This window comes from Nannospalax galili, unplaced genomic scaffold (assembly GCF_000622305.1).
Source record: "Nannospalax galili isolate Female #2095 unplaced genomic scaffold, S.galili_v1.0 scaffold381, whole genome shotgun sequence".
Taxonomy (NCBI): domain Eukaryota; kingdom Metazoa; phylum Chordata; class Mammalia; order Rodentia; family Spalacidae; genus Nannospalax; species Nannospalax galili.
Window position 1 is genome coordinate 3,860,853 of NW_008347312.1, and position 24,455 is coordinate 3,885,307.

The window sequence follows — 24,455 nt, forward strand, 5'->3', positions numbered from 1 at the left end:
TCCCCTTTGTCTAAGACCTATAAAAGTCTCCACTCTCCCTTACTCTGGGCTCTCAGCACGGATCTGTTGAGTTGGTGAGGTCTGAGAGCCCAAGCTTAAGCCCAAATAAACCATAAACCTTTGCTTTTGCATTTTGGTGTGTTGTGTCCTTGGTGGTCTTTTTAGGGTCCAGTGGATGAGGTACAACAATGCGGTCTGATATGGCAGGCTCTGAGCCGTGCCGCCAGAGGCGCAGGGCTAGGCACTGGGTTCTCATTCCTTTGTAAGTTAATAAATGCACATAAATTATATGGTTTGTCTGATAGTGCAGGAGACCCAGAGGGAATTCTGGCCACATATTCCTAGACAGGGATCCTTTCTCTTCCCATATCCCCTAAATTTACCTGTTTTTGGTGTGTGTGTGTGTGTGTGCGTGTGCGTGTGCGTGTGTGTGTGTGTGTGTGTGTGTGTTTTGAGACAGGTTCTCATTATGCAACCTTGGTTTGCCTGGAATTTTTTTTTTTTTTCTTGTCTTTCTTGGGACAGGGTCTCCCTATATCCCCAGCTGACCTGGAACTTACTATGTAGACTAGGCTGGCCTTGAACTCCTGCCTGCCTATGCCTCCTGAGTGCTAGGATTAAAGGTGTGTGCCACCAGACCCTGCCTTTCTGGGTCTTTATATCCTGCTTCACTGATACTTTCACTTAGCAAAAAGTAATCCTATTAAAAGCAGTCACCCTGTGAGTCCCAATGTAACAGTCCTGTGGGAATGAAGCTAATCTGTAGAGACACCTGTGCCTCTCCCTTCTGCCTATCATTATGAGGCAATTGACCCAAAGAATTGGAATTTTCCCTAGGAGTCTCATATTAGGAAGAGGAAAAGGCTAATGCTTAGTGCCAGAGGAGGAACTTATCTTTGGAAAAGAGATTTCACACAGTCCTGACAACTTGTCAGACCACCTTGCTGGGCAGAATGGAGCTGAGACATAATGTGTCAGTGTGGGGCAAGACCACACCTTGCCCAGGACTGCTTAGTTATGCATACCTTTTACCCTCTACTCAAGCTTCATGTCAGAACCCTGAAATTGGGCTTGGTGTGGTGGCTCACACCTTTAGTCCCAGCACTCTGGAGGCAGAGGCAGGTAGATCTCTATGATGATTGAGGCCAGCCTGGTCTATATAGGGTGGCAACATTGAGTAAATGTCCTTTTTCTGCTTCTATTATGTCTCTATTTAATTGGCCCATGGAGGACGTTTGGCCAAGCCAAGCTTGTTAAGGCTGCTGGAATCTAGACTCTGTCAGAGACAATTCCAAAACCACTAGCAACTGAACCAATGTTTGGCACATCTTGAATAAACAAGTAAAATGTCCTGCTCCTTCAAAGTCACCCAAGCCTTCAGTGTCCTCAAGGTCAAACAAGGGCACGAAGGAACCCTTCCCCGTCATCTCCCCCTCCTTGTACCGAGTCTGCAGGCCAAGGTGGAAGGAAGTCCTGACCTCACGTCACTCACAGAACCCAAAGAGCCTTGGAACCCCAGCCCGGGGCCTGGGCCCGCCCTAGTTGCCATGGCAGCGCCCATCCTCCCCGCCCCCGCACCCGGGAGGGGGAGCCCCAGCTAGGGCTCCGCCCTCAGCTGAGGCTCTGGGCTTCGGATTGGCTGCAGGGCCGGCTCTCTCTTTAAGTGGGTCCGTCGGCGCCATAGTGCCGCGCAGATCCCCAGCCCAGGGTTCCGGTTGCGGCTAGTACCTCGGAGTCCCGGTGTCACCCGGCGGGTCCGGGGCTCCGGGCCGTGCCGGTGCGGGCGCCGGCATGTGGCTGTGGGAGAACCAGGGCGGCCTCCTGGGCCCCTTCTCCTTCTTGCTGGTGCTGCTGCTGCTGGTAACGCGCAGCCCCTTCAACGCCTGCCTGCTTACAGGCAGCCTCTACGTCCTGCTGCGGCTCTTCAGCTTCGAGCCGGTGCCGTCCCGCCGGGCCCTGCAGGTGCTCAAGCCCCGCGACCGCGTGTCCGCCATCGCCCACCGCGGCGGCAGCCACGACGCGCCCGAGAACACGCTGGCCGCCATCCGGCAGGTGAGTCCCGCTTGCCTTCGGCCCCCGCGGGTCGCCGGACAGGTCCCTGGGTGGGGCTCCTCCTCCCGGGGGTCCCTGAGTGGGGCTCCTCCCCCGGGCCTGCTTTGCCACTTCCCCCACTCATCCACACCCTGGCCCCCAATCCTGCCCAGAGTCTAGAATTTAGCAGTTATTTATTTTTCACTATGTGTCCGATCCTGGGGTGACAGTCGAGAACAAGGCTGCTTTCCCACAGCTGGCATCAGAGTTGGGGGAGATAGCACTTACACTTTGAGGAAAAGGTGCAATGATGTAATGGAGTAGTGAAGGAAGAAGTGGAAAGGAGAAGTTTTCGTCAGAGAAGTCTCTGAGCAAGTGTTATTTGAACTGACACTAGAATTATAAGGAGCCAGCCTTATATCTGTGGGAAAGATGTTCTAGGAAACACAAACAGCAAGTGTAAAGGTCCTAAGGTGGGAATGATGTTGGAGTAGTAATACGAGGTTGGTATGTGGCCCTGACTTCTGGAGAACAAAATCCAGTGTGTGAATGAAGGAAGAAATGAACCAAGTCAAATGGGGTCTTGGTCAGTTCTAATATGGTTCTAATTCACCCTTCTCATGGGTGTCTTTTTTTCTCCTCTAAATTTCTTGGGTCATTTCCTTATCACCCCTCTCCAGACACATATTCAGCAGCCAGACTCCTGGTCAATATTTGCCTTCCTTTTCCACAAGGCACCCCTGAGGATCTTGATATCGCTCTGTTCTTGGCAGTCTGCACAAGAGCATTTCGGTGGGTTGGGCACTTTTGCCTCTGTAACTACGGTCAACACTCATGTGCATTTTGCATCCATGGATTCAACTGTGGATCAAAAAGTTATAAAAAAGTGTCTATAGTGACTTGCAGTTTAACTATTTACATAGTTTAGGCATTAGAAAAACTCTAGAGTTGATTTGGAGGTGTGGGGAGATATTCCTAGGATATATGCAAATACTACACCTTTATTTTTAAATTACAGTTTGTTTATTTAGTGTGTATGTGAGTGAGCACATATACTTCAGAGGACAACTTGTGAGAGTCTGTTCTCTCCCTCCACATTGTGGGTCCTGGGGATCAAGCTTGGTCAGGAGCTGTTACCTGCTGGACCCATTTCACCAGCCCTGCTGTACCTTTTAATACAAGAGACTTCAACAGACTTGGGCATCTTGGAACCAATCCCCCATGCTAACCAAAGGACAGCTGTGTATCTCATCTTGTCATTTGAGACATTAGTGTTATGGCATTCAAGACCACCAGGAAAAGACCCCCAGACCCAATTCAGATTTTAATTAGCCAAATTCTATTAGTGCTGCAGCTGGCTGACAGTCTCCAGAGGCCAGACAAGTAAGTCTGCCACCAAGCTGGGAGGGGAAGGGAATCTTTTAAAGACAAAAACCACGAGCTGCTTCATTCCTGTGGTATTGGCAGTTGCAAGAACAGTGGGTCACACTGACCCTTAATTGCAGCAATAAGCAAGTTTACAGAAGCCAAAACAAGCAATTGTTAGTCATTTTCTTAACAGATGTATAGAGACCTTGACAGTAAGGAGCTTTCTGATTATTGTTATTTCAGCATATTATCAAGAAAGACAGGCTATTGTGTAGGTCATTTTCCCTTGGGTGGGCAAGAAACATAGCTGCCATGTCTGGGTGGCAATATTTCTGTGGTCAGCCATTTCTGAAAAAAACAAAACAAAAAAACCCCACCAAACTTCTGGGGGGTTGGTGACTTACTGGAACTAAGTTCAGACCTTGAGCTGGCTGCTTCTCTAAGGTGACTACTTTGTGCAAAATGGGCTTGCTCTAGACATTACGGTAGCATTGACTACAGGGAAAATTGTGACTCAGACACACAGTTTTCTAGAAAAAAGTCTTCTGATTGCAAGACCTAGTACTCTTTGTCATGGATTTAAATATTTCTTGGAATGTATGAATGTGGACTCTGAATATTTTCTAGACTGTACAGATATGGACTTTGTACTATATTTGTCCAATTTAAGTAACTTGCTCATTACATAATACTGTCTGTCCTTTAGCCAGACAAAGAAAATACAGAGTGCAAGCAGGATGCCCTGACCCTGCTCCTTGCTCTACTCTTAGCCCCGACTTCAATTTCCTCATTTGTAAAGTGAGATTAATAGTAATGTCTATGAAACGGTGATGAGGAGTCTGAACTAATCCACATAAACTAAATCCTTGTGAGCTCTCCACACATATGAGCTATTTACCAAGATTATAAGAATGGCTTGATTCTTAAGACCACTCTAGATTAAAGGTAAATTAAATCTAGCTGGGTATGGGGTACATGTCTTTAATTTCAGCACTCTGGAAGCAGAGGCAGGTGAATCTCTGAATTCAAGGTCAGCCTGGTCTACATTCTGAGTTCCAGGCCAGCCAGGGCAAGATAGTGACACCCTGTCTAAGAATAAACAAGCAAGTAAATAGAAAGAAAGGACATTTGGAAGATAACAGTGGAGAGTGCCATATTGTGTGCGTATGATCAACTTAAACTCATCTGCTTCCCTCTTATTGGTTCCTTCTTTGTGATAGGAGACTGTAAGGGAAGTTTCTACAGCTTCCTGTTTAAAATGCAAGGTGCTGAACTAGGAGTTAGATGAAGTCATATAGGTAAACAAGAGGTTTAGTGTCACAAAAGAAAGGTGCTCCGAACTATAGAAAAGCATATGTTGGTCATTGGCTCCATTTCAACTTAACATTTATATAAACTACCTTAAAAGATACTCAAGGTTAAATGAGTACAGAAGGTATTCATAAGTATTTACTGATGGATGTGATTTGGCCAAAAGTGTGTGCCTAATGTGAATGGCATGAAATGAATGAGGGAGGAAGCATGTATGTGGAGTACACATAGTGTTTCATAGCCTGTTGTGGTGTGGGTATGACTGCATTGCATTCACAGTGGATACATGCCTTATGTGCAATTACAGTGACTGTAGCATTGTGCCAGAGTGGTTTCTGGTCTGAAGAGGAAACAGCACATGGCAGTTGAGCTTGCTGGAATGTCAGGTCATTGTAGGCCATCTTTTTAGCCCTGACAGCACTTAGCTGCCAAATACCAACTACAGAGGACAAGGCTATATCTTCCTTCTTAACTTCAAAAGAATTTCTATCAAGTTGGATTCCTTTTTTTTTTTTCTGGCCTGTTCTTCATCTCTTCACTCTTGGGACTCATAATTTATCTTCTTAGATATTTTACTATGTTAAAAAAATTGTGTTCCTCTTGTTGTTTTTGGTTTTTGGTTTTTGAGGCAGGGTCTCCCTGTAGCCCCAGCTGGCCTAGAACTGGCTATGTAGACCAGGCTGACCTTGAACTCACTGAGATCTTGCCTGCCTTGGCCTCCCAAGTGCCCGGATTAAAGGTGTGTATCACCATGCCCAGCTAGGCCTTAGTATTTTGTTTGCTGTTTCTTCTGCCTAGAGCAGTCCTTCCCTGGAACTTTTCATGTGAATTAGAGCTAAGGGTTCATCTTCTCATCTCTACTTGAACTAGGTACCGGCAAGGAAAATTGAGTGTGGTCATTAGAAGATCTTATCTCAAAAGCTCTAATGTGGTATTTAAAAAAACAATCTTTTGTTTTGTCTTTTAATAAAACACTCAAAAGACAATAGCTGAATGCCAGGTGTAGTGGCGCACACCTTTGATCCCAGCACTCAGGAGGCAGAGGCAGGTGGATCTCTTGAGTTTGAGGCCAGCCTGGTCTAGTAGTGAGTTCCAGGCCAGCTGGGGCTACAGGGAGACCCTGTCTCAGACAAAAAAAAAAAAAGACAATAGTTGAACATGGTGGCCCACTCCTGTAATCATAGCCCTCAGGAGGCTGAGGCAGGAGGATTGTGAGTTCAAGAGCTGCACAATAAAGTCCTGTTTCAAAAAACCAAGGGCTGGGGCTAGAGAGATGGCTCAGTGGTTAGGAGTACTTGTTGCTCTTGTAGAGTACCTGAGTTTGCTTCCCAGCAACCACATTAGTTAGCTCACAACCCTCTGCAACTCCAGCTTCAGAGGGATCAACACCCAGCTTCAAGGGGATCACACCCTCTTCCAGCCTCCTTAAAAGGACATAGTAACTAGGCATGGTGACACACACCTTTAATCCCAGCACTTAGGAGGCAGAAGCATGCAGATCTCTGAGGTTGAGGTCAGCTTGGTCTACCAGTGAGTTCCCAGCCAGGACTACAAGGAGACCATCTCAAAGAAAAAACATAGTACACAACAATGTGAAATTTGTGGAATGCTCACCACACATTAACATGGTGCTACGTGTTTGTTCATGGCACTTCACTGTGAGGTAAATAGACACAGACTTGACAGGAGTGTTCTGATGGGAGTGATGGGGAACATCACTCACCAGCTTGAGGTGGTTATTCCTTCTGCAGATTCTCCAGAGAATTTCAGCTACAGCTGTGAGATTTATAGTGAGATCCCAGTGGTTCGGAGTGCAGCTGCTGCCACATCCTAGCTTGTGTAATGCTGGGCAAATTTTTGAATCTTTCTTTGTCTGTTTCCTTATCTGTACAATGGGGATGTTACTAGAACTTGCTTAATAGTATTTGTTGTGAGAATCAAATGAGTTAATACACTTAAAACACAGTAATGACTGGCAAATAGAAAATTCATATTCTTTCCTTTGATATCTCTTAGGTCTGTTTTACTATATACTATACATGTTTGCAGTGAGCCAGGATGAAAAATTGTGATCTTAATGAGCAGTTCACATGTTCATCGTGATGCAGGAGCCAGGGAGGCAAACATTAGTGTATTTAGTGTCACAATTTTATTTATTCGCATGCTAGGTGGAGCTCTACCACTGAGCTACACTACAGGCACCAAATTATCTTTCTACATAAATTCTAACATACCTTATCAAGCTCACCAGCTTCATGGCCAATAGCCAGTTTTGTAGATACAACCAAACAGTTGTCCCTGAACCATCATGGTATTTCCTCACAGAGGCTGGAGTTGAACGAACAAAATCTGACTCACCTTGTTTATAGTAGAATAGCTGACCAATGGACAAGCACGGGGGAAATCATCTCATGTCCTTGCTAACATAGCATCTGAAAACAGAAGAATTTGTCTGAATGTTTGAAGCCATTGATGACCCATGTAGTTACCACATCCAGGGTCAGAAGTCTCCTCATTCTGCTGTGATGGGGAAGAAAGGGAGCAGACTTCTTTTGTTTTGTTAAAGATTTTATTTTTATTTTATGTGTGTTTTGCCTACATACATGCAAGTGCACCATGTGCATACAATGCCTGCAGAGGCCAGAAGATGGCATCAGATGCCCTGGAACTAGAGTTAAGGATGAGTGTTAGCTGCCATGTGGGTGCTGGGAACTGAACCTGGGTCCTCTGGAAGAGCAGTCAATGCCATTTCTCCAGCCCCAAATTGGACCTTTTTAAGGACTTGATAAGTCTAAGAGTTGAGACAAAGTTAACATCTGTGGGCAACAAGGAGATCTGGGGAGCTGCCTGGAAAGGGAAGGGGCAGGAACCTGCAAGAGCAGCTGTCTACTTCACCGCTCACGTTTGTTTTCTGCAGTGTTTAGATATAAAATGATGTCTTGTAGCTGTTGACATTCATATTGTTGATGTTTTTGTTAAGGCAGCTAAGAATGGAGCAGCAGGTGTGGAGTTGGACATCGAGTTTACCTCTGATGGGATTCCTGTCTTAATGCACGATAACACAGTAGATAGGACAACGGACGGCACTGGTCGCCTATGTGATATGACATTTGAACAAGTTAGGAAACTTAACCCTGCAGCAAATCACAGACTCAGGTAAGTCATCGGTGGTTGCTTATGCAGGCTCTTCAGACTTCATTGCTGATCACATGTAGATACTGGCACCTTCTGATTACATCTGCTCCAGGAGAGCTGTTTTGTTTTCAACCTTACAAGTTTCCCAAGTAATGAGCACACACCAGCAACAACAGAAAGAGGGAGTATATAATTTTAATCGTTCCCATTCAGCCAATATTTGATCTTTGGGTAATTCTCATGATAATACTCTGTCAAGTCACTAACTGAAACTTTGTGCTATTGTTTATGGAATCATGAGGCCAAAAGCAATGGCTTGTAAATCTCCTTACCTGCAGGTATACCAGGAAACAAATTATACACTCTTTATTCAAGTAGTGGTACTCTTGACTAACCAACTCTTCAGATCCATGTGACAAACTTCTGAGGAATCGTAGAATGTAAAGATAGAAAGTTTCTTAGTAATTTTCTAAAAGATTACTGCCCAAAAGATTTTCTAAAAGATTACTGGGTGGAAATACTTTGTATCTGCACCATCCAGTATAGCTGGTACAACTGAGGGCTGAATTGCTAATTCCAGTGTGGATTTAAACGTAAAAACCATAGGTGGTTACCATGTAGATTGACATTGATCCTATTTAGAACTAATTGCAGAAAAGTTAAATGAGCAGCTCAAGAGTTGGTGACAAATTCATGCAGGAGCCAAGACTAGAATCTCATTCCAGTTTCAGGTCAAAGAAACATGAGCCATACCATGCTGTTTCTTGTTGTCCTTGATGCCTCTTAACCCTGTAAAGTTGGGAGGTATTTTTAGATGTCTAATTTAACCCCCTACTGAATAAACTGGTATCTATTTAACAGAGTGTATATTTATAACTAGTCTTGTAAGATGTTGCAGAAGAGTTTACTGGGTATAGTGTTTGGAAGAGGGTTCTTGAAATCCCTCTTCTTCTGCCTTTGTAGTAATAGAAAATGGGTGCTACAATGTGTGGTAGTGCAGATCTTTAATCCCAGCACTCAGGAGGCAGAGGCAGGCCGATCTCTGTGAATTCGAGGTCAGCCTGGTCTACATAGTGAGTTCCAGGCCAGCTGGAGCTACAGAGAGACCCTGTCTGAAAAAAACCAAAGAAACATAACAGGAAAATGTGTGCTCGTTGCTTTTTTGTGTAGCATCAGTTCTCTGGACACTGATTAGTATGCCTTGAGCATTGAGTGTCTGACACAGTGCTGAAGTTATAGTCCTCCATATGAGATGATTCGGACCTCATTTTTCCAGGACCTAAAAGAAATTAAAATCAGCCAAAGCAAACAGTACTTGATGCTGGAAAGAATATTTATAACCTCTGAAGCTGCCGGAGTTGCTGGTCATTGTCATCAGCTACCTCATTGCTCTTCAGTATGCCAAGGAAAAGCTGGGTTTTAAAACTACAGTGAAATAGCCATCAGTGAATGTCAGGTTCAGGGTTGACGAGATGGCTTAGCAGGTAAAAGCACCTGCCACCAAGCCTAACAACCCGAGTTCTATCCCCAGGATCCACATGGTGGAAAAAGTACCAACCTCCCACAAGTTGTTCTCTGAGTTCCACACCAGCTGTGCATGTCTATGCTACCCTCCCCCAAAATAAATAGCTATAATTTAAAATTGTTTTAAGGGCTGAAGAGATGGTTCAGTGGTTAAGAGCACATACCATACTCTTGCAGAAGACCTTAGGTCAATCCTCCATAACCACAGTAATCAGCTCTCAATTACCTGTAACTCCAGCTCTAGGAATCCAATGCCGTGACTTCTGTGGGTACTGACACTCGTGTGCATTTACACCCCCGTGTGTGTTTGTTTGTGTGTGTGTGTGTGTGTGTGTGTGTGTGTGTGATTACAATTCAAAATAATAAATCTTGAAAAATAAGTCTTACTCTTTAAAAAAATTAAGGTGTCAGGTTCAAAATTAACACAACAAAAATTGTTTAGGATCAGCATCATTACTTAGAATCCTTAGAGAAGACACCGCATCAGACCATCTTAATGTTTTTCACATAACTCATGTTGCCTTCACATTTAGAACAGCTTGCCTTTCCAGTGATTGGCACCTAATGAAGTAATTAGCTTGTGTTTAGGACCTTGTTGCAGGGAAAATAGGTATTTTAAGGTTAGCCAGTCAAGCGTAGTGGCCTGTGCCTATAATCCTACCACTTGGCAAGAGGGTCAGGAGTTCTAGGCCAGTCTAGGCTACATAATGAGACCCTGATTGAACAAAAACAAAACAAAAACTGGCCAAAGTAACAGAATTTAGGCTTCATCTCATTCTCAGGGGGTAGATATCGGTCCCTTTTTTTTGAGATAGTATTTCACTATGTAGCTCTGACTGGCCTGGAACTTGCTATGTAGGCCAGGTTGGCCTGGGATGCTCAGAGATCTGCCTGCCTTGGCCTCATGGACACTGGGATGGAAAGCATATGCTACCACACCTGGCCTTTCCAGTTCCTTTTTAAGACCAAGTAACATTGAATTAGCCCAAGTTAAACCATGTAGAGTGAAACTTCATTATGAGAGAAAAGGTGATTTCTTATAGATCAGTGACTTAATCTTCATTCTCTCTAGCAGAACATTATAAAGTTATTTCTTTTAAACAATGGCACTTAAATAAGTATACAACAGTACAGTTAATAGACTTATGTATTGCTCCGGTTTTTTAAGGCATTTTTAAAATTTAATTAATTAATTAATTAATTTATTTATTTATTTATTATTTTCAGTCTTTTTGAGACAGGGTCTCCCTGTAGCCACAGCTGGCCTGGAACTCACTATGGAGACCAGGCTGGCCTCAGTCTCAGATAGCCACCTGCCTCTGCCTCCCGAGTGCTGGGATTAAAGGCGTGCACCCCATGCCCATGTATTTTATTTTTATTTTATGTATATGAGTGCATTGTTTGCGTGTATATAAATGCACCCAGGTGGTACAGTGCCAGAGGAAGTCAGAGAGGGTGTCAGATTCCCTAGAACTGAAGTTACAGACAGTTGTTAGCTGTTGTGTGGGTACTGGGAACTGAACCCAAGTCCTCTGTAAGAACAGCCAGTGCTCTTAACCACTGACCCATTTCCCCAGCCCCTTGCCACAGTTTTTTTCATTAAATGATATTAGCTTAAAATTAAGTCTGAGGTCTCCAAAAGTATGTGTAGTTGCTCTTTCAATAGGGTTACTAATATGTTACTAATTCCACAGAGATTCTGTTAATTGATTTTTTGTTGGAGACATTTTGCAAAATGTCCATTCCAGTACCTTTCTCTCTCTTCCGGACTATATGCCATCCATTTTCCTCTCTCGTAGGAATGATTTCCCTGATGAAAAGATCCCTACCCTGAGGGAAGCCGTCATAGAATGCCTGCACCATAACCTCACAGTCTTCTTTGATGTCAAAGGCCATGCAGACATGGTACAGTTTACACCATGGACTTTGCTTTCTTAAAAAGATTTCTTCTGGAGTTGTTGGTCATTTTTTAAAACTAAACCATATATTTTGTTATTCGTACTTTTACCAGTCATACCATTTTTACTTAATGGAATTACAAAATTCAAAATGTATATCTTTGTAACGTAAGTTATGGAAATGTTTAACCTTTTATGGAACCTTTTAGCAATTCCTGAAAGTCTTCAGCCAGCTCAAAATGGCAGGGTCAAGTTCCTTCCCTGTACGGAAGGCAGTTCAAAGATGGTTAAGTAAGCAGTACAGAGGCACTTCTGCCCCCAGGTAGACCACTGCCCCCTGCAAAATGGAGTTCAGGAGTTGTACATCCACAAGGCCAGACCTATCTGGCTTGTGAGTTAGGGATATTAGATAACTGTGGGCTGCGTTTTAAAAGAACTGCCATACTTAGAGCTGTGCTAGCTGACTTGTGGTATCTCTTACATAGATGTGTCCTCTGAGTGCTAGTCACTGCCTACATTCAGTGATTCAAGGAGCTACACTTTTCTCAGAAAATCACCACATTTTCTTCAAATATGTATGAAGTTCATAAAAATATTTTACTTAAATTTTAGAACATGTACTGTGCTCACAAAAACATATTGCATTAGAAATCAGGGGAAATATGGTTCTGATGACATATATTTTTTTAACCAGCTTTTCAAGTCTTTTCAGATACAAATGTGTTTCCCTTATTTGGGCTACTTAGGTATTTTTGCCTTAGTCATAATTACTTTTAGTACCTTTTTTAAAGGTTATTTTTATTTTATGTGTATGTGAGTACCTGCACGTACATATGTACACCACATGCATACTTGGTGCCAGAGGAGGCCAGAAGAGAGCATTAGATCCCCTGAAGTTCACGTAGTTGTGAGCTCCTAAGTAGGTGCTGGGAACTCAACTTGGGTCCTCTGCAAGAACAGCAAGTGCTCTTAACTGCTGAGTTCTCTCTCCAGACCCCAGTCATAATTATTAATGGTCATCTACTGGTAGAGAATTCTGATGGTGTTCACATTTTTTGTTGTTGATTTTACTTTTTTTTTTTTTTTTTTACTAATCCCAGGAAATAATTTAAGCCAATTATTGAAATCTGAACTATAAACATAAGTATATATTTAATTTTATTACAGTAAACTCCCATTTCTGAAGAAAATGGAGAGTGGTTGGTAACATCATTATTATGGTTAACTGATAGTCGTGAAAGTTTTCCTGTCAATCAGAATCCGCCGAAGCACCTGTATACTTTAAAAAAGGTCATACTTTGAGGGTTTTTTCCTGGACCACTCTAAGAAAGGGAGTCTAAAAATGTCTAGTGTAGGGTCAAGGAAATTTAAAAATATTTATTTGTTGTCTGGAATTGAGCTCAGTGCTTTACACATGCTAAACAGGTGCCTACCACTCAAGGACACGTTTTTAGTGAGCACCTTGGGTTTTGTGGCTGATGTTGGCATGTTTGGAGGCCCTGGTGGTTGTACATTTCCCCACAGATTCTGACTCTCATGCCTGTTTTCTTAGGATGAAGGGGCAGGGAAAGAGTAGTAAGAAGAAAAGTCTGGAAACTTTTCAGGCCTTTGTTCCCAGATGGGTGCTCACAAGTGTTCACTCACATTGAGTAGAACACAGCGATCTAATTGACCAAGATGGCAGGACATGTGGTAGGTGTTGGCAGGAAACTGGAGCTAGTAGAGCCCGGAAGCCAAGATCATGGGCTTTGGAGTCCAGCAGACCTTGACTGAGCTGTGCACTTGCCACGGGGTAACCTTGACACGCTTTAGTTCCTTGTGGACAAAGTGGGAATGGCGACAGAATCTACCATATGGGGGTGTGGGGGTGTAAGTGCTGGAAGTGAGGAGCGGGTGTTAATTCCCACAGCAAGGTGACAGCTTATACCTGTACCTGTACAGCTCAGGCCTGTACCTTACGACTTACCTAACAGAGGGGCCTAACACAGAATTTCTGTGTTCTTTACTTTGAAGGAGTGAAGTTTATTGCTCATCTTTGGGTAGGGGTATGTGCCACATTCCAGAATTAGCAGTATTTCATTACTTCCTTGCTTATTAGTTTGACTGCTGCAGAAAGAGATTTGTGTTCACTGGGGAGAGTTGGGAGATGTCCAGCTCTTGCCCATACTCTTCATCCTCATACATCACTTCCTGTGTTCTCCAGAATAGATGGTGGAGTCTTTCATTCCCCTGGCCTGAGCAGATCACCCTCTGAAGTCCCCAACTGAGAGTCTCAGACTTCACCTGGGCTAGGCAGATGGTGGGCATGAAAGGACTTTTCCTAGTGGTTAAACCAGTATCTGAGGAAGGGGTTACAATTTTGCCTCCAGCCCCCTCCAGGCCTACAGCCTATTGTGCTGTCCTGAGTGTGGCCCTCAGTGAGCCTCTCAAGATGGTGGTGATGCAGCTGTGCCCTGGCTGCCTCACTTCTGCTGGTATGTTTAAAATGCATCTGAGCGTCAGTGGGTGGCTACTGCTTTCAACATTAACAAGCTTCCATCTACTCACTGGGTTTTGCAGTTAGTATATAATAGCTACCTACTGGATGATCATGTTCTGATTTTAACTTTGTGATTCTTTGTTATACAGGCTGCTGATGCTCTTAAGAATATATATATGGAATTCCCACAACTATACAATAGTAGTATAGTTTGCTCCTTCTTGCCAGACGTTATCTATAAGGTAAAGTGCAGGATTTTTCTGGTCATATTAGATAAATGGCTAGAGATAGTAGCAATGGGCTCTGTACGCATCAGATAGATGCCTGTCACATTGAACCAACTGAAGGTCTTAGTCAAGAAACTCTTCACTTAAATTAACAAGAGAAACCCCCAAGGGGAATGGTCTCCCCATGGGCTTTAGAATACTGCCCTTCTTCTTTTGAACACCTTCTCTCAGGTAGGCACAGGCTCTTTCAGATTCCTTTGGTAAACATTCTCAGACTAGAACCCTACCTCTCAAAAAATAACTATATACCCGGCATGGTGGCGCATGCCTTTAATCCCAGCACTCAGGAGGCAGGGGCAGGTGGATCGCTGTGTGTTCAGGCCAGCTGGGGCTATAGGGAGACCCTGTCTCAATAAAGACCCAAAACAAAACAAGCAAAACAAAAGACAACAGTAAAACATGCCTTAAAGCTGGACATGGTGGCACATGCCTTTGATCCTAACACTTGGGAGGGAGAAGCAGGCAGATCTCTGTGTTCAAGGCCAGCCTGGTCTTCATAGTGAATTCCAGGTCAGCCAGAGCTACAGAGTGAGACTTTGTCTCAAAAACCAAAAACAAAAACTCTTGCTGGTGTGGTGTATAATCCCAGCACTCAGGAGGCTGAGGTGGGAGAATTTTGAGGTCTGCCTGGACTACATAATCAAACTCTGTCTCAAAAAACAGATCCCAAGTCTGGGGAGATAGCCAGTGAGTGGTTAAGAGCACTGACTGCTCTTGCAGAGGACCCAGGTTCAATTCCCAGTACCCACATGGTAGCTAACAACTGTCTGTAACTTCAGTTCCAGGGCATCTGATGCTCTCTTCTGGCCTTCATGGGCATTTTACACACATGGTACACTTACATACATACAGGCAAAACACTCATACAAATCAAATAAATAAATTTTAAAAACCCTCATATACATAAAAATATAGTAATACAATGAATCCCCTTTAACATGAACCAGCTTGTTTCTTCTCTTTCCCCATTGGTCTTCCCTAATAAGCCCTTACTTAGCATACCAAGAGTTAGAAAAATAGAAATTAAATTATTTTTAAATTTTGATTATCAGGATCAGTACCGAAATAAGGTGTTCATTATAAGACTTAAAATCTGTAAGTTCATCGCTCCCCACCTCCCCCCCCACCCCGCCTCATGTGTTTATTAGAGAAACTAGATTTATGTATATGTGTGTTGAGCCCAGGACCTGGGTTGCATGCTAGGCAAGTGCTCTTCCACTCAGCTGCATCCCCAGCTCTGAAGTTATTTGTGCTATAGGATTTATTGATGCCTGGATTTGATGATTAATGTGATTTTATAGACTTCCCAACTCTTTGCTGCCTATAAACTTGTAAAGAGAGCTATGGACCTGATGAAGGGTGATTGTTCTTAGCAAGGCCATGTCCTAGGGAGAGGGTATGCCCATCAGAAGGCATGCTTCATCTGGTGGGCTGCTGCAGCGCTTGTTATGGGTTCCTGGTACTCTTCTGCCAGGTCTGTCAGTTTACTGGGAAGTTGTGAAATGTTGATATTTTAGTTTAGTTAGCTAGAATTTATAAATGGGACCTCTCCTACTCTACCATTTGGTTACCCAATAGACAGGATAAATGCTTAATACTTCCCTTTGTTTACTAGCCTACAAATATAATATTTGCAAATACCAAATAATGAGTTCTGCTGTGGCATTCTTCAACTGTGATCAACGGTGCAGGTGTCTGAGGTGTTTGCAGTGGGGTAGGACCTCTGCCAGTACAAACTGGCACAGGGAGAAGAGGGCTACTGGGCTTCCAGGTACTTGGAACCTGCTTCCCAAGCTTACTTGAGCACAGAAGGCTTAGAATGTGCAAGACATTCTCCAAAAGAGTTGAGAGCACAGCCTGAAGGACTTCTCCACACCTCCTTTCTTTCTGCTCTGCCCTCTCCCCAGCCTCATCACCACCCTCTTCTCTCACCTCCCTTCTGCCTATTGTCCTGAACAGGCTGCACATCAGCCAGCCTAGCTTAAAATGATCATGGTTCTATCCTCATTAAGCTCTGATTCATTATCTTCATGTGGTCCTGAAAGCTAGGCATGGTGGTGCACACATGTAATCCCAGCACTTGGTAGGCTGAGGAGGAGGATTGGTACCAGTTCCAGACTAATCTGGGCTACAGAATGAGACCCTGTCTACAAACAAACAAAAATTGGCCCTGAAGTCATTTTCTCTGGCCTCCTGTTTGTGTGTTGAGGATTGAACCCAGGGCCTCATGCATGCTGCCACTCTGCCACTGAGCTCCTTCCCCAGTCATTTACTCACGGCTCCAAGTATAGCTCTTGTAGGACTGTGAAAAATATGTCCTCAGTTATACTGCATATTAAACACCTTACATCCATTGTATATTTTCTCAAAGGATTTGTGAGAGGGGAACATTCTTAGTAGACATGGGACCCAGCACTATTGCCACCTCATCAAATTGAGCTTTTTGGCTCAATTTAAAGTATTGAGAATTGTAGACTGGACTTGAGATGATCATTTTTATTTTCCAAAATCCCCTTTTCAGATGAGAAAAACAGATCAGAAAGTAATAACAGCTCTAACGCACAGACCTTGGAGCCTGAGCCATACGGGAGATGGGAAGCCTCGATACAATACTTTCTGGAAGCAGTCCGTGTTTGTGGTGATGGACATCCTGCTGGATTGGAGCATGCACAATGTCTTGTGGTACCTGTGTGGAATTTCAGCTTTCCTCATGCAGAAGGATTTCATCTCCCCGTAAGTTGGAAGGAGTTTTCTCCTGGTCTCACATGTCTTTCTGGGAAGGAAGGATTAAACAAGTGGGTAGACTGGAGTGGTTGCCACCCTCAAAGCCCACTGTGCCTCTGACTAGTACAACAGCACCAGCTTTTATGGTGGGAAGATGTCAGATTTATTTCATTGACTGAAAACAGGCTGATCAGATATTTGATTTTATAGTGGTCATACATGTGTGTGCATGCGTGTAGAAGTCAGAGGTTGACTTTGAGTGTCTTCCCAATGCTATTTGCTGAGACGGCATCTCTTGCTGAACCTGGAGGGTGGGTGATTCAGCTAGCCCAGCTAGTCAGCTTTTCCTTAGGATCCTGTTTCCACCTCCTGAGTGCTGGGATTACAGGTCAACTGCCTTGTCTCCTGGCTTTTATGTGGGTGCTGGGGGCCCAAACTCTGGTCCTCATGCTTACATGACAAGCACTTTGTTGTTATTTTTAAAATAATGCAATTTATTATGGCATATTCATCATGTACCATAAGTTGTTGATGCCTGTGTGGACGTGTGACAGAACTGACAAAACATAGCTCACGTCATTACCCACCTTTTTGGTTTCTGTTTTGTTTTGTTTTGCATGGCAAGCATTTTATACTGAGCCATCTCCCTAGCCAGGTTTTTAATTTATTTTTTACTTTTAAATTTTTATGGGACTGGGAAGATGGCTCAGCAGTTAAGAGCACTGTCTGCTCTTGCAGAGGACCTGGATTCAATTCCCGGTACCCACATGGTGGCCAACAACCATCCGAAACTCCAGTTCGACTCGGGTGCACTTACAGGCAGACAATACACTCACATACATACGATGAAAATAATATTTTTAAATTAAAAAATAAAAAAATTTCATGTGTATGAATGTTTTGCCTGCATGTATTATATAAGTACACCCATGTATCCAGTGCCCATGGAAGCCAGAAGAGGGTGTTGGATTCCCTAGAACTGGAGTTACCTACCATTGTTAGCCACTATGTAGATGCTGGGAATCAAACCTGTGTTCTCTGTAAGAGCAGTTAGTGTCCTTAACCACTGACCCATCTCTCCAGGCGCCTAGTGCCGACTTTTATTGCATTTTAGTGAAAAAAAAAAAGGGGGGGGGAAGTGATAAGAGAAATACTGCATTTCTTATTATCAGCTCCCTTTGAAAACTAGACAGAGTGGGAGGCAGAGGCAGGTAGACTTGAGTTCGAAGCCAGCCTGGTCTACATAGCTAGTTCCAGGCTAGCTGGGGCTACAGGGTGACCCTGTCTCAAAAAGACCAAAAAAAAAAAAGGAAAACTAGACAGGATGCAGGGCAGAGAGCCACAGCATTTCCAACATTCACGTATATTCCGTTCAGCTAGTGCAGTGTTGAAAAAATGAAGCCATGTTCCCATGCTCTCCTGCAGGTTAATGTCCAGTAGGACAGAAATGCTAATCAAATATAAATTGAGTAAATATACCATAGATTAGTACATCTCTCAGCTTTCACCAGAAAAGCTTCTTGTAGCTGATGGCAATTAACAGAGACCCACAAGTGGTCAGTGTACAGAGAATAAGAAGCTGCAGCATACTCAACCTTAAATGGGGCATCTATATCACACTCTCTCTTCTCAAGGCTCACAGATCAATGTGGAAGAGGGGCAGAAAGATTGTAAGAATCAGAGGTAGATGAATCAAGGAAACCATGTTGTCTGCATACAACAGGGCAGTTGCACATATGAACTCACAGCGTTTATGGCAGCATGCACAAGACCTGTACAAACCCAAGCCAGACAAAAACCCAGCATGGATAGGAAGGTGGACAAGAAGCCCCAGCCCTACCTGAGGATCTTTTGGCAGTTGATAGCTACCAGGAGAAGAAAAGTCAGTTTTCTTTAAGGGTGTGATGTCTGGTAGGTGACCAGACCCCAAGGGATGGATCCATACCCAAGAGCATTTGGAAACACAAATTAGACTTGATCAGCCTTTTAAAGTAAAAAAGAATAGAGGACATGAGGTGGGGGGTGGTGAATTGGGAGTGGAGATGGGAGAGGAGGTCTGAATATGATCAAAATATATTGTATGAAATTCTTGCTGTGGTGGTGCACCCCTTTAATCCAAGCACTCAGGAGGCAGAGGCAAGCGGATCTCTCCTGAGTTCAAGGTCAGCCTGGTCTACTCAGTAAGTTCCAGGCCATCTGGGGCTACAGGGAGACCCTGCCTCAAAAAGACCCCCCCACACATACACAAAGAGAAATTCTCAAAGAATCAATAAAAATATTTAAAACAAAAAACTACAGCTGAGGGCTAGGCTTAATGGCTTAATGGTTAAAGTGCTTTTTGCACAAGCCATGGGAACCTGAGTTCAGATCCCTAGCACTTATATAAAAGCCAGGCATGGTGGTATGTGTCTGTAACCTCAGTGTTCAGAGAACAAAAACAGGCAGATTCTGGGGGTTTGCCAGGTTCAGTGAGAGATCCTGTCTCAGAAAATAAAGAGGAGAGTAATTTAGGAGGACATCCAGCATCAACCTCTGGCCTTCACACACATGCATACACACACAGGGGTGTGTACCTACACATATGTGCATATACCACACTCAGACCCATCAAAAACACTCTAACTGAGTCATAGGCTTAGGAGACAACAGAATGCATAGACCTTGTACTTTGTCCAATTCTGTCCAGTTCTACACCTGCTGGCACCAACCTGAAATCTCAGCTACTCTGGAGGCTGGAGCAGGAGGATTGTAAGTTGAAGGCCTGCCTGGGTAATGGTGAGAACTTGTGTGAAAATGAAAAGTGAAGAGAGGAATATGAATATATCTGGGGATATTCATAGTAGTAGAGTGTTTCCCAGAGTGCATGAGGCCCCTAGGTTCAATCCCAATACCTCAGTCAATCAGTCAAACAGTAAATGAAGTCTAGTTCTGCTGCTACCTGAGAGGACCAATAATCTGAGACCAAGTGATGGAGAAAAAGAGTTTTATGAGCAGTGGTCTTGGCATGTTGGAGATGGAGCAGGTCACACCTATGTCTTGCCTGGCATCACCACAAGGGTTACGGGGCATCTTTTGTTGAAGGTGTTATCTCAGCTTCAGGCACCTGAGCAGCAGGGTAGTTCATTAGTCTTGAGAAATAGGCTTTTCTAGAATGTGGAGTGTGAGCCATTTGTCTCTGTCTGGAGGTCACTGAGCCATTGTGGACCTGTGAATCTGAGGAAATGATTGTTACAGGCTTGTTGAAGCTGTGAATGTCTGGTTTGCACAAGGCAGCTACACTTTAGTTGTGACTGTCGTGACCCCCTCCTTGTCCTTTAAGGAAAGTAGCATTCTGCTCACTAATGGTTAACAGGCCCCTGTCACTTAGCTCACTAAGAGTTAACAGACTTCTTTGAACTTTGTTGATATAAAGGCTTGAGGAGGGGGCAGTCTGCTCCCAGGATGCTGGGAAAGAAGACCAGTTAGACAGCTGACCTTGGAATGCCAGTGTGGTGTGGCCCCTTTTATGCTTCTGCATACATCTAAGGAGGCCTGTTCCTGGGCCTTGGGTGCGCTGCTTTCTCACCATTATAATGGGAATTCCTGTGTTGAGCACTTACCATATGTCAACTCTGTGTGAACGTCACACACTCAGCTTCCAATGAAAGCTCTCAGGAGAACAGTGAAATTGCTCCAAACAACATAGCATGGGGACTCCTGGGCTAATACCAGTTTTTCAGCATCGGTCAAGCAGGGGTGACCTTTCCTATAACCTGGAAATGGGGAACACACAAGGAAAGGGTCAGTATCTACTAACGAATTCTACAGCTAGTCATTAAGATACATGGGTAGGGTGCCAGGAGGAAACAAAATTATGCCTGTAAATAGCAAAGAAGAAAGGGAGGAGGAAAAATCTTAGGATAATGTTTATTGAGCTAGAATGAGGAGTTGGGGAGAGACAAGCTCATGCAGTGTGCTGTGGAGGAGCATGTTCTCTCTGGGGATTGAAAGTCTTCTGTGGGCTGGAGAGATGACTCAGCGGTTAAGAGCACTGACTGTTCTTGCAGAGGACCAGGGTTCGACTCTCAGCACCCACATGGTGGCTATGAGCTGTCCTTAACACCAGTTCCAGGGGAATCTGAAGCCCTCTTCTGACCTCTGCGGCATTGCACGACATGGGTGCACTCACTTACATGCAGGCAATACACTCATACACATAAAATAAAAATAATAAAATATTTTTTTAAAAAGTCTGTAATACAGAAAGAGGCCGTGTGGTATAAGAGGAGACCAGAGGCAGGCCCATTCCTGTCTGACTCACAGTGTTAAGGTCCTTGGAGGCGGGTGTGGTCATTGGTAAGTGTCTGAAGTGTTTTGAAGCTGAGATATCAGGGAGAAGGCACAGGGCATGCTAGGTTCCCTGTACTCTTGACCGTGCTTTGACCACGCTAGATTCCTGAGACAGCTGTTCATTCTAACACAGTTGATTTTTCTCTTTTCTCCAGGGACTATTTGAAGAAGTGGTCATCTAAAGGAATCCAGGTTATTAGTTGGACTGTCAATACCTTTGATGAAAAAAATTACTATGAATCCCACCTTGGGTCCAGCTACATCACTGACAGCATGTTGGAAGACTGTGCGCCTCACTTCTAGACGTCCCCTGGGAGGAAACACTGGTGGCCTTGCGCAGAGACCTTAGAACTTCTGTTAGCCGAGCTCAGGATCAGAGGTGTCATAAGCAGTAGTCAGTCATTGCATTGTTATCCCAAGAAGCTGAAACCTGGTGTTCCACCATGCTTCGTGGAAGGGTTCTACAGGAAGGGTTCTACACTATTGCTCTTGAAAATCTGGATCTGAACAAAGACACAGAGGTCCTGCCCCAACCAAGCGGAGGGGTGCACCCAGACCTAGTGAGGATGAGCACAAAGTGGGTCCTGCGGTGAGGGGTGCTTGTGAAGATACGTGAGACTTGCATGATCACTCAGAGTTGACATTTTAAAACTTGCCACACGTAATTCACTAATTTCAAATATTTGTCTTCAGCTCTGTTAACATATGTACTATAAATGTCAAACTTGTGACCACACTAATAAAATCATTAAAAGGTGCACAAACAGAAAACTGTGCACCAAGCCTCTTGTCATACTGCATCCTAAAAGCATCAGGAAATTTGGGGAGGCTGCTTTGTGCAACCCAGGAAGACCTCTGCCACTGTTGTGCACGGAGGGAAGCCTTAGGAGCAACCTGGAGAGTTGTCTGTGGCTTTGTGATGTAAGCACTTCAAACCACCAGGGGGCAGAGTTGCACTTTCAAGGCTTGCTAGGCAGCTCCACACACAGGGGCTCTTATGCCGCTTGAACTTCCAGGCATTGGGGTTACAGGTGTGTGCAGACACACCTGGTTCTTTATAAATGTTAATTGAAAGTATCTCATGCCTCACAATTAAGTACCAATAGATTAGTGTTGCTATTGGCTTTTGTCAAAGAAGCTCCTTTTTGTAGTGGGCACAGCAGTACCTACAGCGAATCATAATTGGTCAAAGTGCTGAGACTAAGGGACTGTTGAATGCTCACCCATAAACAAGACATCTTTATCACCCCCTCCAAAGTTCAGGAAACATCACAGAAAGAATGCACAGCAAGAATGTGGGAGCGCTGGGCTGGGGAGCCGGCTCAGCATGTTAAGAAGAGTGCTTTCTGCTCTAGGGGAGGATGAGACCCACACAATTGCCTGGAACTTCAGCTAGGGGGTGGGGGTAAGGCAGAATCCAATGCCTCTGGCCTCTGCAGGCACCAGCACTCCAGTGCATATTCACCTCCCCCACCCCCAACACATACACAAAAAGATTTTATTCTTAAAGAGAATGTAAGAGTCCAGGTGTGGTAGGGCATGCCTTTAATCCTAGTGCTGGAAGGGAGAGGCAGGTGGATCTTTGTGAGATCAGCCAGGTCTACACAGTGAATTCCAGGCAAGTTGAGGAGAGGGGAGAGAGAGATGAGAGAGATTGTCTTTAGAGCGTGGCATCACCTTTGCTCTCCTGAGCTCACAGAAGCTCAGATAATCAAAACAAGACCTACAGAACACTGGGCTTACCAGCATTCTGTCACATGGGAAAAGGGCCCACAGCTGTATAGTGCTACATTAAGAGTCTATTTTATCTCTAGTGGTTGTCAAACAGCAGATACAGAAATTCTTACCTAGAGGGTAGAAATTAGATTGCTCATTTAGTTCTTATTACACATATAAGCCTCTTTGCATCCCTTTCAGGGTGGGTACATACACAAATTCACTCTCCATGACATTTAATCTATAAAATTAAAATTTTTCCCTTAGTAGAAAAATACAGGAAGCAAAAAGCCAAAATTTCTGTCATATCCTTATAGGAGGGTTTGGTGGTGGTGGTACCCTGACTCAGATATGTGAGCAGTGCACCATCATTCCCTTTGCCTGCATCAGCAGTCCAGACTTGTCGCTTCTCACTGACTGGTCGATGTCTTTAATTATTTGGTTGATGTAAAGCACCTCCAGCTAGATCTGTCTTGGCCAGAAAGCCAAAGCTGGCTACCGTTTTGGTTATGAACAATCTAGTTACACAATCATTCAGTGGGGTTTCGGTGCACCAACTCTCCTTTCTCGTTCTCACAAATTACCGAGCAATTCTTTGGGAGCACATCATATTTTCCTAATTTCTGTATTGGACTGCCTATGAGAAAGCACTGCTACTTGGCTTCACAAATTATAATTATCAAATTATAGTTATAATTTATTTCTTATTGAATTTTTACAACTTTATACAGTATAGCTTGATGTTATTTAGATACCGTTCTCTACCTGCACCTCCCCCCATCATATCCTTTCATTTTTTTGAGACAGAGGGTCTCTCTGTGTAGCCTTGGCTGGCCTGGAGCTCGCTATATAGACCAGGCTGGCCTCAATCTCACAGAGATCCAGCTACCTCTACCTCCTAGTGCTGGGACTAAAGGTATGCACCTCCACACCCAGCTGAATAGTCATGTTCTTAACTGTAATAAGTAATGAGATTTATATTATATTGATTCAGACTAAGTTCTTATTACCTTTTCCATTTTATACGTACATATCTCACCCTTGGAGCCGGGGAGAGGGGAGACAGCAGAACTAGGGTGGGGAACAGGGAGAGAGGAACTAGAAGGGATGGGGAGGGAGAAAGGGGTGAAGTGGAGAGGGAAGAGGGGGTGGGGGGAGAGAGGAAGGGGAAGGGGGTAAAGGGAGATGAGAAAGAGAGGGAGCTATGGGAAAGTGACAGGATACTAGGAACACAGGATGAGGAGAAAGAAGGGAAGGGTTAGAGGATGGGAAAGAGCAGAGAGGGAGGGGGGCAGGGAGGAGTGGGGGGAGGATTAAAAAGAAGGGAGAAGTGAGAGAGTAGAAAGAAGAGGGGAGAGGGGTGACAGGGAGATGAGAGAAGCTGGGCAAAAGAGGGAGGAGGACAGGGGAGGGGGAGGTGGCAGGATGGGGGAAGAGAGACAAAAGGATGAGGGAGGGAAGAGGAGAGGGGGAAGGAGGATGGGAAGGGAACGGGGAAAGAGAGGAGAGAATTAGGACTAAGGGAACTGGGAGAAAGGGGAGATAGGAGAGAGGAAATACAGAAAGGAAGGTGGGGAGGAGGGAGGAGGAGGAGAGCGAAGGGGGAGAGAGTGGGAAGTGATGGAGGAGTGGCAAGAGGAGGAGAAAAGGGAG

The 24,455-nt window shown here is 44.3% G+C and overlaps 1 protein-coding gene across 1 annotated transcript; it reads left to right on the forward strand.

Annotated features, from left to right (window-relative positions):
• The first annotated feature begins 1,656 nt into the window (after positions 1–1,656).
• Gde1 (glycerophosphodiester phosphodiesterase 1) lies at positions 1,657–21,877 on the forward strand. Its single transcript, XM_008843882.2, has 6 exons — positions 1,657–2,052; positions 7,691–7,866; positions 11,169–11,274; positions 13,896–13,988; positions 16,555–16,766; positions 21,242–21,877. The coding sequence occupies exons 1-6, from the start codon at positions 1,792–1,794 to the stop codon at positions 21,387–21,389; spliced, it is 996 nt and encodes a 331-aa protein (XP_008842104.1). The 5' UTR covers positions 1,657–1,791; the 3' UTR covers positions 21,390–21,877.
• Positions 21,878–24,455: the final 2,578 nt, after the last annotated feature.